Source organism: Chenopodium quinoa, unplaced genomic scaffold (genome assembly GCF_001683475.1).
Source record: "Chenopodium quinoa cultivar QQ74 unplaced genomic scaffold, ASM168347v1, whole genome shotgun sequence".
NCBI classification, from domain to species: domain Eukaryota; kingdom Viridiplantae; phylum Streptophyta; class Magnoliopsida; order Caryophyllales; family Amaranthaceae; genus Chenopodium; species Chenopodium quinoa.
In genome coordinates this window covers 24,627-37,818 of record NW_018742684.1, presented here as the reverse complement: position 1 = coordinate 37,818, position 13,192 = coordinate 24,627, and the positions used below count along the sequence as shown (strand labels likewise).

Genomic DNA, 13,192 nt, shown 5'->3' with positions numbered 1-13,192 from the left:
TCCAGGCCAGAGGGATCGGCAAAGTATGACTCCTCTTAGCTGGTAGGGGAGAGATGTCGGTCGGCACCGTAGGCGTCCTCAACTGCCTGTCATTTTTCCTCATCCCACTCGCCCGCCTTGCATACACATCGGTGCGCAGCTACCCAACCACCAGTATAGCAGTCGATCAGCTTGTGGCAGTAAAAGTCAGATTTGAGGAATTGATTAACTGCCCGCCGCTTGACAGCAGGCAGCTCTGAGCGAACCAACTCAAGGTCGTTCTCGGCTTTCTTTCTCAATTCCTCTTCAACCTTCAATTTCTTCTCAAGATCATCAACTCGAGCCTTAAGCTGGGCTTGGTCTTCCAGTTGCTTAGCCAGCGCATCGTAATCAACAACCTTTCCCTCTAGCTGCTGGATTTTGTTCTTATAACCCTCCACCTCGTCTTTGTGGATCTTCTGCTCCTCGTCAGCTTTTTGTAACACCATCTCGGCCTTATCCGCCAGCCTCAGATAGTGTTTATACATGTGAACAACCTCAACGGCCGAATTCACGGTCTGTGAAACAGTCAACCAACTCAGGATATTTGCGAATAAAAAAAATTATATATATAATAAATAATAAAAAATAATAAAATATACAATAATAAATAAAATGATAATAATAATAAAGTAAAACATACCATGAGTATACTATTCATCATCTGACCACACGGAGCTGTAAATCGGGCTGTAGTCCTGTCGGCTGGGGTAGGTAAGTCCATCAACATTCTCCAGCCAAGACTCCCTCCCGATGACGGATCATCGGTGTACACAGACTCCCCTCTATTCACGTTTAATTGGGGCTGCCAGGGCTCACTGGCGTTGCCGACAGAAAAACTCAGAAGCTCGTCAGCAACCTCTTGAGGAACCCTCACATGTGGAACCTCTATAAAATCTGGAGCCGACACAGGTGTGAAAGCATTCGGAACGCCAGACCCGGTAAGGCCGGTTGCAGCATATGGGACCTCCTTAGAGACAGAAATGATCCTCTCAACTTGAATTCTAGGTGGCGGTCGAAATGGATCGTCGCCACCGTGATGCCCTTTCTCGGTAACAACGGTGGCGTCATCATCATCTAGATTCACGAACTCAGCAGCCTCCTTAGTCTGATCTTGCTCTCGGCCGATGGTCGGAGTAGATTTTTGTTTCTTGGTCTGATCACAGTCAGAGACAGAGCTACTTCTCTTCGACCTAACAGTACCCCCGCCTATCCTGAGAGGAAGAACGTCAGCCCCAGCAGATCTCGGTCTAGATAAGGCAGAATCGAGCTTGCCTTTGGGGTTTGGCGGACACTGCCGTTTTACGCGGCCGTCAGGGTACAGTCCCAACTTCTCATTGTCCAATTTATCAGGTCCTGATAACACAGTAACGGTATCAGCCGATAAACGAATTGGTCATCATGTATAGCAAAATAATACACTCCGATAAATTGATAGCACGATATATATATATATAACTAAAATCACGACAATTCAGAATAATAACTTAAGAAAATTACAAAGTAATAGAGATCAGGGAAAAAGAAAGGTAAGCAACACATAACGAGTTAAAGGTAGAATTAAATGAAATAACTGCTTAAATCATACCATATTCGTCAGTATGGCAGAGACCGATATGAGATAGGGGAGCGTTGCCCAGGATATAATACAGTTGGGCTTCCACTCCCTAGGTACATCTTTAACCTTTTTACCATCATTTACATAAAGGCAATCAAAAAACCGAAAAGCTTTTCGTTCAAGTGGGCCTAATTTCCTATCTCTAATAGTGTCAAATCTAGTATGAGGCAGATGAAAAGTTCTTCTTACAGAAAAGGTATCAAGAACCTTCATAAAATAGAATTGTCCTTGCCACTTTTTACAGCTGGTCAGTTTCGGCCACACTGAGACCTTGCCATTAACGGTGTATAGTGACCACCAACCTGGAGACGGGCTATCTTTTTTCAGCCAGTGAAGTTTGCGGATCAGATTCAAAGTTAGAGGAAAATCCATATATATCATAACCCACACTAATGATATGACATTACGAATTGTTGTTGGTGTCAATTGAGCAATACCTACATTCCAAGCTTTAAATATTTTTTCAATAAAAGAATGAAGTGGAAAACGAAGAACAAACTCAAAATGCTTGGCATACACAGCAATATGCCCTTCAGGGCAATCAATAACAGTATCGCCAGATTTAGGAAGGGTTAGAGCATAGTTATCAGGAAGCCGGTAGAATCTTCTGCCGACACTGCAGTAGTTCTTTTCAGCAGCAGTTTTCAGCCAAGCAACATCAACTTTGACCTGCACAACCTTGGTTGCGTCAGAGAGCTGCAGAGGTTGTCGGTAAACAGCATCGTAATCTTCAGAGTTGTAACCCTCATTAGCACGTTCTTCGGCAATTACTTGTTCACCAATGTTGATGTCCTCGTTAATTTCTTCATCAGTATCCTCACTACTTATGCTGAGTTCCTGCTCTTCATCTTCTTCTTCTTCACCCTCTTGCTCTTCTTCCCCAGGGCTACCATCTTCTCCCTCGTCTTCTTCCCTATCTGACTCGAGACTCCGTTCAACGGACTCAATGTCTTCAGCCCGAATATTGGATTCTTGAGTATCCAGATCATCTATCGGATCTTTACCAGGGCGTCTAAGGGAGCTCTCGGCTTGATCAAAACCGATATTGGGGCGCTTAGATCTTGGCATCTCCGATTTTCTAATGCTTATTTTGCCGAAATTAGAATCGTACTCATCAATGGCAATTTCCGAACTGCTTTGACTGACAACGCTGATAGACTCAACTCCGACAATATCAATGTCTTCTAAAATACACGTACTTATGCGCCGAGAGAACTTCTCAGCTTCCTTCTCTGGCGCTGAGGACAAGTGCATAAACGGGTCAGCCACAATGGCTTTACCGTAATATAGCCCTTTACAGATTCAGACATAATTATCTATAACTCACACAAAGACCAAAAAATCCACTATATACGCACACAAAGCACACCAAAAATGAAAACAAAGTACGCAGGACAAAAGTTGAAATTCATTACCTCTAAGGAATAGCAAGAACAACCGAGTACTGCAGCCCTTCACGCGTAAAAATTCCTACCACTTCTATAAATTTGGGAGTAAAATGCTTTGAGGCGAATTGAGAACCATGAAAATACGCACTGAACATGTGTTACTTTGGGATTTTTTGAATTTTTTGAAATTTTTTGAAACCTAAGTCGAATAACGAAGAAACCTTTCGTTTTCTCTTTTTATATACGCCCAAAAACATGTGCTTTTTGATTTGACATTATTGCATGCAATTTTACGGTTGCAATTGCGACGCGTCACCGCTCACCTCTCTATATTCACAACGTGTGTCCCACTACACCTTTAGAAACTTCCCGCCAATTTCCAATTGTACTATCATTTGCGAAGTGATATGATTAAATAAAAAAATAGTAATAGTATAAAAAATAATTTTTTTTATAATATTACAAAAATCCTAAACTCCGTTTGCTTCAAATTGAGCAAAGTAATATCGGTACTTAGCTCACTTTGGGGGCAAATCGGAGATTTTTTAATTTAATACGTTTCATTTGCTTCAATTTAGCAAAGTACTATCGGTACTTCGCTCACTTTGGGGGGCAAATCGGAGATTTTTTAATTTATTAATTTATGTTTCATTTGCTTCAAATTGAGCAAAGTTCAATAACTTAGCTCACTTTGGGGGCAAATCGGAGATTTTTTAATTTAATACGTTTCATTTGTTTCAATTGAGAAAAGTACTATCGGCTTTGAGTACGAATAATATATCAAGATTTCAATTACATAAAAATTCAAAAGTGAGAACATCGGTTTTACCAACGTCCTCACTTGGGGGGCTAGTTATACGGGATAATGCCGACAGTAGTGTAAATAGGCCGAAAGTTAAATCTTTCACATGCCTATTTAGTTAAACTCGTACATCCTTAACGGCTCTCCACTTGGCCACGTGGAGAGCTGCTCCTGGCCACGTAGGCACCTGCTACGTATAAGGTCGGTTTGCCACCTAACGTCATAAGGTGGCACCAGCTTGGTTCTTCCCCTATATATACCCAGACGCATTCTCATAACAAGGTACAATCTCTTTGAATCTTTCTCTCTCTCTCTAAAACACCTTCTCTCTCTTCATTCTTGCTTCCCTAGATTACTGACTTTAGCATCGGAGCGGTTATTCCCGGATAACCCCCCGGGCTAGTTAATCTGTGCTGACTGTGCAGGTATTAAATTGGACGGTAAACCTTTACCTACCCCAAGACATCACGGTATCGAAACTCATCCGGAACAACAATTGTTGGTATTGATTTCGAGTTTCGACCTTTCTCATCTCTCTTTGCTAATGAGTAACGACTATTGAGGGTTTAGGTAGACCATCTACAAAAGGAACAAAGAAAATTGGAACTATTGCCTATTGGTGCAGTTTTTGAATATTGGGCCGAAAATATCTTGGTCGGCCCATAATTCTATGTGTATGGGCTTAGTTGTCTTAGACCAATCGATCCAATCTGATTACCCTCCAAATTTCAATCAAGCCCAACCTCTTAAATGTGGGCTGTCCGCTGTCTAGAGGTATCAGTACATATCTCAAATTACTTGCCCGGTTTTGTCACCTCATTATTTGTTTTAGTGACACCATGGTTGTTCATTTTTTTTTCTTGTGTCAAAAGACCGCGAGGTTAGTGATATAGACGAAATATAATTACTAATTTGATTATCATTTTTAAAACTTTAATCAACTAAATTAGTTGACATTCACATTTTATTTTTATATAGAACATTCATATAAGTTGATGAAATTACATAACTGTTATAATTAAGTTATTCACCAATATTGAGATGACAGTATACAAGATTGTCATTGAGTTTGTTACGATGAATCATTCTAGTTTTAATGACATGATGTTAATCGTTAGTAAGATTTGACTACTATACCGAATGTGCTTATAAACAATGAGATACATAAGCGATGGTACAATGAAAAAATGTCACGTTGATATATTAAAATGATTTAAATCGTTGTCAATATAGTTTTGTTTTTTCAATAGCATCGAAGTGATAAGCAATAACAACTAATTGATACCAATTATTTCAAAAAAAAAAAAAACTAATTGATACCAATTAAATTAATTGGCCTTGCACCTTGATGCAGCTATAAATAGACTTATTATTTTTTTCATAGCAATTGTTAATAATATGATTTTCTTTTTTATTTTTGAGAATCCAATAGGGGATATGCATATGCTAGCTAGAAATATGAATCAAGTAGACATAAACTTCAAGCATGTAGTAATATTATATTTTTGGTTTTCAAGAAACCATATAAAGAAGTAACACACTATGCATTGTCAAATGGAAATATGCAATTATAGATGAGATGAGATGAGATGAGATGAGATGAGGCTAAGCTAGATTGTTAGAGTAGTTGGCCAGTTTTTTGACTTCTAGCCTCTAGGCATAAGGTTAGGGGTCGAATATCACAAAGCTCATTTAGGAGGGATTTCCCTTAAAATTCCCCTATTTTAGGATGGGCCTTCTCCTAACCACTAATTTTGTTAAAAACAAAAACTACAGATTCGATTCGATTCGATTTCAAATTATATACTCCCTTCGTGTTTTTTTTAAGTGTTACGCTTTGACTGACACATAGTTTTAGGCAATTTATTTGACTTAAATAAAATAAGAGGTAAGTGGGGTAGTTGGAGTATTAAAAAATTATAAAAGAAAGATAGTGAGGTTAATAGTTTATTGAAAAGTAATGAATGTGAAAGGAAAGATATAATAAAAAAGTAGTAGTAGGTTTGGGTGGGGACCTTGAGAGGAGAGAGATATAATATTTTTAATGTGGCTTTTTGGCAAAAAAGGAAGTGTAACACTTAAAAAAACACGTCCGGAAATGAAAAGTGTAACACTTAAAAAAATACGGAGGGAGTAGTATCGTACCTCTGGATCGTATTATATTATATGAATGCAACTTTAGAATTTTGTATATCTCACAAATAATACCCAATAATACAATCCGGAGGTAGTATAAAAAGTTTAAGGCTAGTTAACATTTAGAGAAAGGAATAAGCATGATCCCATTTGATAAAATCCGAGAAAATTTGTAAAATTAGCAAATGTTTGATTATTCTAAACCCGTCCAACCAAAAGAATTTCATTATTGAAAAGAAGTTCTTATTGTCTTGCGCAATTAAGAAGATGATCACCATCGGAGAGTGATAAATCATGCATGGTCCATGCACATTATCATTTACTCTTCAACAAAAGAATGGAAATAATAGAATTTTGGTTTGCTTAATCTTTCAAACTTAAGAAAACCAATCAAATTACAAAGTACGTCTCTTTATTATGAAAGTTATTTGTGTAGATAAGGCCTCACCAAAGTCCTATTTCATCTTAAAATGAACCACAAATGGTTCAATCAGCTATAGTGGCCCCCTATCAAAAGTTCCTTGACACAAAGGGTTTTTCTTTTTTTCTTTCTTTTATTTTTTGGGTGGGAGGAAAAAGACAATAAAAATAGAAATAAATTATAAACCAAATTAAATTATAGTAGAATATTTAAATAACGAGGAAATTATACACTAATATGAAGTAATATTTCTCCGGTATAGACTCTAGCAGAGTCATGACTTCCACAATATGTGGGTCCAATCGTTCCTTGAATAACCCTATCATAGACGACATCTTAACAATGCAAGAAAACATAGAAAATATAAGACTTATAACAATAAGAAACAAATTACTAAGTATATATGTATGCCCATAAGTATGAAATTCCCCTATTTTTAACATTTTCTTTTCCAAGTGGAGCCAATAAAATTTAATATAGGTTTGATGTTTAATGCTCCTTAAACCACCCTAACATTTCCAAAACAATATAAATGATGCCCAAAAAAGCTAAGTTCAACATCTTTAACACAAGAGACTATAATATACACTCGGGTGTATCGTATACCCATCAACATTTGTTTTTTCTTATTTTAATTATTGTTTTTCATTTTATCATCAAATAAAGAGCAAAATTAACCTTAGGTTAGTTATTGGGTGTATGGTACACCCGAGTGCATATAACAAATTCTACTTTTAACATACACGCAATATAGTCCATGATAACTCCCATTTATATTTTAGTTTCACCTCCCATTGTTTAGCTACATAAATATATATGTATGCATGTATCAATATATCATGGAGTATTATAGATAAATATAGAATCACTAGTTTAAATTGACTCCATCTAGCTTAATACCTAATTAACCTATACCTACTTAGTATAAGATTCCTTACAAACTAAGAAATTAATTAAACCTCAAAATATGAATTACCCCATATATTTGATCCAACCGAGTTCCCAAGAGTTTCATTTCATTTGGATGATGATGATCTCTCATAATATAATATAATCAACAACGGGCGATTAGGCGAAATCATGGAGTACTTGTGCACCCATCAAGTTCCTGTAAGGCAAATTGTTCTGCCCTTGATTTTCATCCAAGAGAGAGTACTGATGATTAACAGGTTGACAATCTTCCATATTATGTTCTCTAGGGTAGAATAGAGAAGCTGCTGCCTGAGACGCGGGCGAAAACGCTAAGCTCACCCCATTACCACCATGTTGTTGCAACCCTAATGTCAATGACACATTGTTGCCACCACCAAAGCCTTGGTGAGGGGTATTATTGTCATTTTGAGAAGTACTCCCATAATTTGCTGCATGGTGTTGTTGGTTGTATGATGACGATGATGGAAAATCAAAATGATCCACTGAACCAAAACCCTCAACCCTGCCAATAAATTGACCATTTTGTTGGAAATTTAATTGACTCATCCTATTCTGAGTGTCACCCCTACTCGAGGAGGCCGTGGTGGTGGTGTTGACAATGGAGGAAAGTGAGTCCGGATCAATCCGGATGAGTTGATCAGGGTCCGGTTTTTGTTCTTGTGGTGGTTGTTGGTGGTGGATAAGGCCGCCGAGATGATCCGTAGTAGACGGTTGATGCTCGGTACCACCATCGGAGGAGGAGCCCATGTTCTTGTCTTGCTCCTCTTTGGTCTCCTCTAGGTACATTTGCTCTACCATTGGCTTCCAAAGCCTCACTCTCGCATTAATAAACCAATTAGACACCTAACCATCATATCCATAAACTTAATTAATCAAATTATAATTAACATAATCACCAATTAAAAAGCATAGTTTGTTGACTAAAAACCAATTATATATCAATGTATATATATATGTAACATCTATCATGGTGACTAATCTGAAATGTCTTATTGTGGTATTATTTTTACTAAATCTAAAAAAAAAATTATTAATTGTACAAACATGATTATACTTATTGGATAATGTAGATTAATAAATTCTACAATTAGCATAGTAACAATGTCCCTTACCTGGCTTCTTGAAAGACCGGTTTGGCGTGCTAAGATGTGCTTATCGACGTCGCTTGGATACCTGAGAAGGGGAAGAACATTTAAATTTGGATAAAACGTGAGTTTAAGTTCCAAGCCATGGAATTAGATTCCATAAGAATTTTGTACCACTTTAGCTAAATACTTAGCTTGACACTTTTATTTTAGTGGAAATTTTGTATGCTTCTTTGAGTGGTATAGAAAGAAAAATGGGGCCTAAAAAGAAGAGGAAGTGAACAAAATATGATTGATGAAATCATGACAAAAAAACGATCAAATAAGAACAAAGTAAGACGATTGGAATCTTGCAAAAGAATAACAAATAAATTGAAGCGAAAAAATAAAAATAAAAATAAAACTAATTAACAAGAGCATGTGGTATATAGTTCCTTGTAAACTAGAATGATTGAGCTAAACTACCTACAATTGGAGCTTCTATCTAGAGTGTTCAACACATCATGCTATACCATTTTCGACTAAAGTTTGATACTTTACCATGAATGAAATTGTCATGTTTATGTCAAGCTAACCACGACACGAAAGTCGGCCTTAGATTCTAAGGCCTAGTACAAACAAACAGACACAAAGTAATTGAGAAAGAGAAAAAGATTGATCAAAGAGATGACATATACATACGGGTGTAGGAAATGCTCAAAGAGCCAAGCACGAAGAATCGAAACGGAACGTTCAGGCAAGCCTCTTTGAGGTCTCCAAGGATGAGCCTCCATTAAGGTCATTTGTTGATAAGCTCTTTGTTGCCTCAAATTTTGGTCTAAAAGCCTAAGTCTTGGAGTTTCACCTCTTGTTGTTCCTAAAACTGTTGCATTATCTTTTTCTCCCATTGCTTTCTTGGTTTCCTTAATTTGAGCTACAATTGTATCTCTTAAACACCTGAAATGCCTTGACATTGCCCTGGAGGCTAAGGCAGAGTATGTATCCGCTGCGCCCGCCCCGGCCACTGCCTCAAAGGAAGACACTACTCCCTTCATTTGCTCACAGTAGTTCTTGTATCCTCTGTCCAACTACAAAACAAAAAAATAAAATACACCCCCCACAAAAATAGGGGGAAAAAACATTCAAAAGATTACAAAGTGGTAAAAATCACTTGTATCAGATCAAAAAATAGGGAGTTTCTAAGGAAAAAATTTAATGAAGTCCCTGAATTGTCACCCATATATGATTTTTAGCATTTATTGACAAGGTCTTTATAGTCGCCTAATTAGTTCAAAGATTCAATTTTTTTTTTCCCATTTTTTTTTTCTTTATGATGACCCACAAAATAATTTCAACCAATTTAGTTAGTTAGATCAAAGATTTTCTCTTTTCCTTTCTTTTCTGTAATTAATTAGCAATTTCTTTGCTCTTTTTTTATTTGGGTGTTGAAGAAGTGATGCAAAATAAATAAAAAAAAGAAGTAGAATTTAGGCATTTTTAATGCTTAAAAAAGAGTCATATATATAATTTAAAAAAGCATAAAATTATAAGAAATTAGAAAGTAAAATGTAATATATACCTTTTCCAACATGCTAAGCAACTTTGTCTTCCTCTTCTGCAATTCCAATAGACTAACACCATACAATGATGGATTAACATTGGAACTACTACTCGCATTATTATTGTTATTATTATTATTGTTATTATTGGGGTTACGACTACGATCATCATCGTTGTCGTTACCCCCTCCTTCGAAATCCCATTGCTCTTTACTCTTCTTCTTAGACAGTTTCCTTTGTAAATCATCATCATAACCCTTTGTTCCAAGATTACAGAACTCACTCAAAAGCTCTTGAGTGGGCCCCATATACTTAGAATTCCTCATCATTTCAAATTGTATACCCATACTACCACCACCACTAGAATTCTCATGTTGTTGTTGTTGTTGATGGTGTTGCTCATCTTGATGTTGTTGAAGATGATGAAAAGATTGAGACTTTCCCAAAAACCCGTCTCGAGTATTCGAAGACGGGGAGGAAAGATCAAATCTTTGGCCATGATGATGAAGATTATTATGTCTAAGCTCAAAGGATTGGAGGCTAATAGTGGATGGATTAGAAGATGAGAGCGAAAGCGAAAGGCCTTGACTAGGCCTCTCATTACCTTCACAAGGGAAAACACAAGGCCTTAAAGATGAATCATCAATAAACCCCATCTCTTGTTGCTGCTGTTGCTGATGACGTTGTTGTTGTTCATCTGGTTGCGCAACGCCGGATATTAAACTCTGAGGTTTAGGTTGAAACCCTATCATTTCTATACCACTAGTTAAGTTGTAAATTTCAGGGTTTGATTCAAAATTTTGAAGATGATGACTAACTCCTAAATGATGAACATCTGAATAACAAAAGTTTGTTGATGAAGATGATTTCTCCTCCATTAATTGATGATGATTAGTAGCCATTTTTACATAAATTAAAAAGTAAACTAAAAAAACATCCAACTTTTTTTTTTTTGAAGAATTGTACCTAATATATTTGCCCCCATTTTTTTGGGAGATTACCTATCAAAAAACCTTAGAATAATATTGAAATCCTTTTTTTTTTTTAATAAAGGGTTTTTTTTTTAATTTTTGAAAAAAAAAACGCGAAGTTTCGAGCTTTAATGGTTATGCCGAGTTTGGAAGAAAGAAGAAAGAGTTGAAATGCTAACGGTTGCCATAAGTAGAGTAAAGATTTTGGTGGAGAAATTAAACTTCAAGTTTTTATGATTAATGGAGAGAGAAATAAAGAGAAAAAAAAACGAAGAAGAAGAAGAGGGTGTGTTTGGTTTTATGTACATTTTATGAAAATAGAAAAAACAAAATGAGGTATTTTTATTTTCTCTTTAAAAAAGGCTTAACATAGTAAGGTATGAATAATGAAAGAAAAAACCTAGGAAAAAAAAAAGGTATGAAAAATCAGAAAGTGTTCAGACAAACAAACCCTTAACTTACCTCAATCCCACTCATCCGGGTTGAGTTATGTCTTTGGGTGGGTCAATCATTTCCTGACAAAAAACATCCTATAATAATTAAATTGGTCCTCTTTTAATTAATTTGTTGTGTAATTAAAATCACCCCTCAATTGATTTTATTTTTCTCTTGTGGAATTTAATAGAAGAAGTGTATTAATTTTGTTTTTATATATGTAGTAATATACAAATGAATGATTTGAAATTTTCTACTCTTTTGGTAGTTTGTACTTTGTGGAGAAATGGGTATATTAAATCAAAAGTTTCTATAAGATAAGTTATTTCAGATAGTTTATTTAGTAATTATATATAGGTACTTTTTACCAGCTTTTGTAAAATAGTGTCTTTGATCCACCAAGAACAACTCATTTAATTCTTTTTGTACCTATAAGTTGTAAGCATAGAGGTTACAACAAACTATAAGTTTACATGATCAACAACTTCTCTTCTTATCAAATCTACAAGGGGGTCATCATTAAATGGTTGCACTATTTTTTGATATAATATAAATGTTTCGTCACCGTCTGTTTTAATGAATTGAATATAATTTATTTGTAATTATTTCACTAGTACACATTGTCTCCAATATTCAATGTTGTAATAGCTTATACATTGTTATACACATTAACAATTTATCCAGATTCAGAGCATATTTGTATAAAAAAATTATTACTATAAACTAGTTAAGCAAACTAATGTACTAGGAGATAATGTTCGGATTAGATTCGAATTAGATTCGGATTAGATCACGTTAAAGTTATTTTCTGTGAAGTATAAAAATAGAGACTACCAAAGCATTTACGTACACACTTTCACGAAGTACACAAGTTTACTAGCCATCAATTGATTGGTAACCAATTTTGTCCTTAAAATTTGATATTGTTTGTAACCTATTATTTGTGTTTCACCAAGTGAACAACCTATTGGAAGGCCTAAACCCTCCTAGGAAGTAGAATGTTCCGTTTACCAAGTGGTGCTCTTGATAACAATATCCCTAGTCCCTACTATATAATTCAAATCAAAATATTACATACCAATAACAATGGACTTCATCAGATCAAACCCCACAACTTTTTAACCTAAAAGATGATAATCTAGTACTTAGCCCAAGAACTAGCACTACAGAGTCTACACGTGTCTAAGTCATAACAAATTCATGTATAAGAATAATATAAATAAAATAGATATTGTGCTCATGAATCATGATGCTCATTTCTTTATAAAATAGTCATACTTCCTCTATTTTTAATATTGGTTTTTTTTTTCCCCTATATTATTATTACATAAAATTTAATCTTCATGCACAAAAAAAATAAAATTAATCTTGTCATTTGTTAACCTTTAATGTAAACGTTTAAATGTGATATCTATACACTTTTGTAATTAAAACCATTAATAAATGGTAAATACTTATAATTCAAGTTAAAACCTTACGACTATTAAGATCTAAAGTGGAAAAATATACTTTATTTTCTCCATTCTCAATCTATTTAACATAACGACAAAATTTTACGAGAAATTTTATTGATGAATACCTTATATTAATAATATTTAATCTTCAATTACATTTTAGTAAAAACATTACTGTAGAAATAAAAATTTGAAAATATATATCAGAATTTCAAATAATTATATTTTTCCATAAAAAAAATTGCCTCACTTGCAAATTTGCAATTAGTAAATATGGGAAGAAGTATAATTAAAAAAAATTTGTAATCCGTATAAAATAAAAGGATCTTGCTAACGAGCGCCCCGGGGCGTTAGATAAAGATAAATTATATTGGTTGAAATGATATTAAGTTA

At 35.1% G+C, this 13,192-nt stretch overlaps 1 protein-coding gene across 1 annotated transcript; it reads right to left on the bottom strand.

Annotated features, from left to right (window-relative positions):
- Window positions 1–7,118: 7,118 nt before the first annotated feature.
- On the bottom strand, window positions 7,119–11,373 carry LOC110722584 (homeobox protein BEL1 homolog). Its single transcript, XM_021901850.1, has 4 exons — window positions 9,960–11,373; window positions 9,083–9,468; window positions 8,429–8,489; window positions 7,119–8,159 (listed from the first exon to the last, which is right to left on the bottom strand). The coding sequence occupies exons 1-4, from the start codon at window positions 10,839–10,841 to the stop codon at window positions 7,452–7,454; spliced, it is 2,037 nt and encodes a 678-aa protein (XP_021757542.1). The 5' UTR covers window positions 10,842–11,373; the 3' UTR covers window positions 7,119–7,451.
- Window positions 11,374–13,192: the final 1,819 nt, after the last annotated feature.

Excerpts from the sequence above, each read along its gene's own strand:
- LOC110722584 (XM_021901850.1), bottom strand. The coding sequence starts at position 10,841 with ATGGCTACTAATCATCATCAATTAATGGAGGAGAAATCATCTTCATCA. Across the intron at positions 8,490-9,082 it reads TTTGAGCATTTCCTACACCC|GTATCCAAGCGACGTCGATA; the intron begins GTATGTATATGT and ends TCCCCTTCTCAG. Across the intron at positions 8,160-8,428 it reads CCGGTCTTTCAAGAAGCCAG|GTGTCTAATTGGTTTATTAA; the intron begins GTAAGGGACATT and ends TATGATGGTTAG.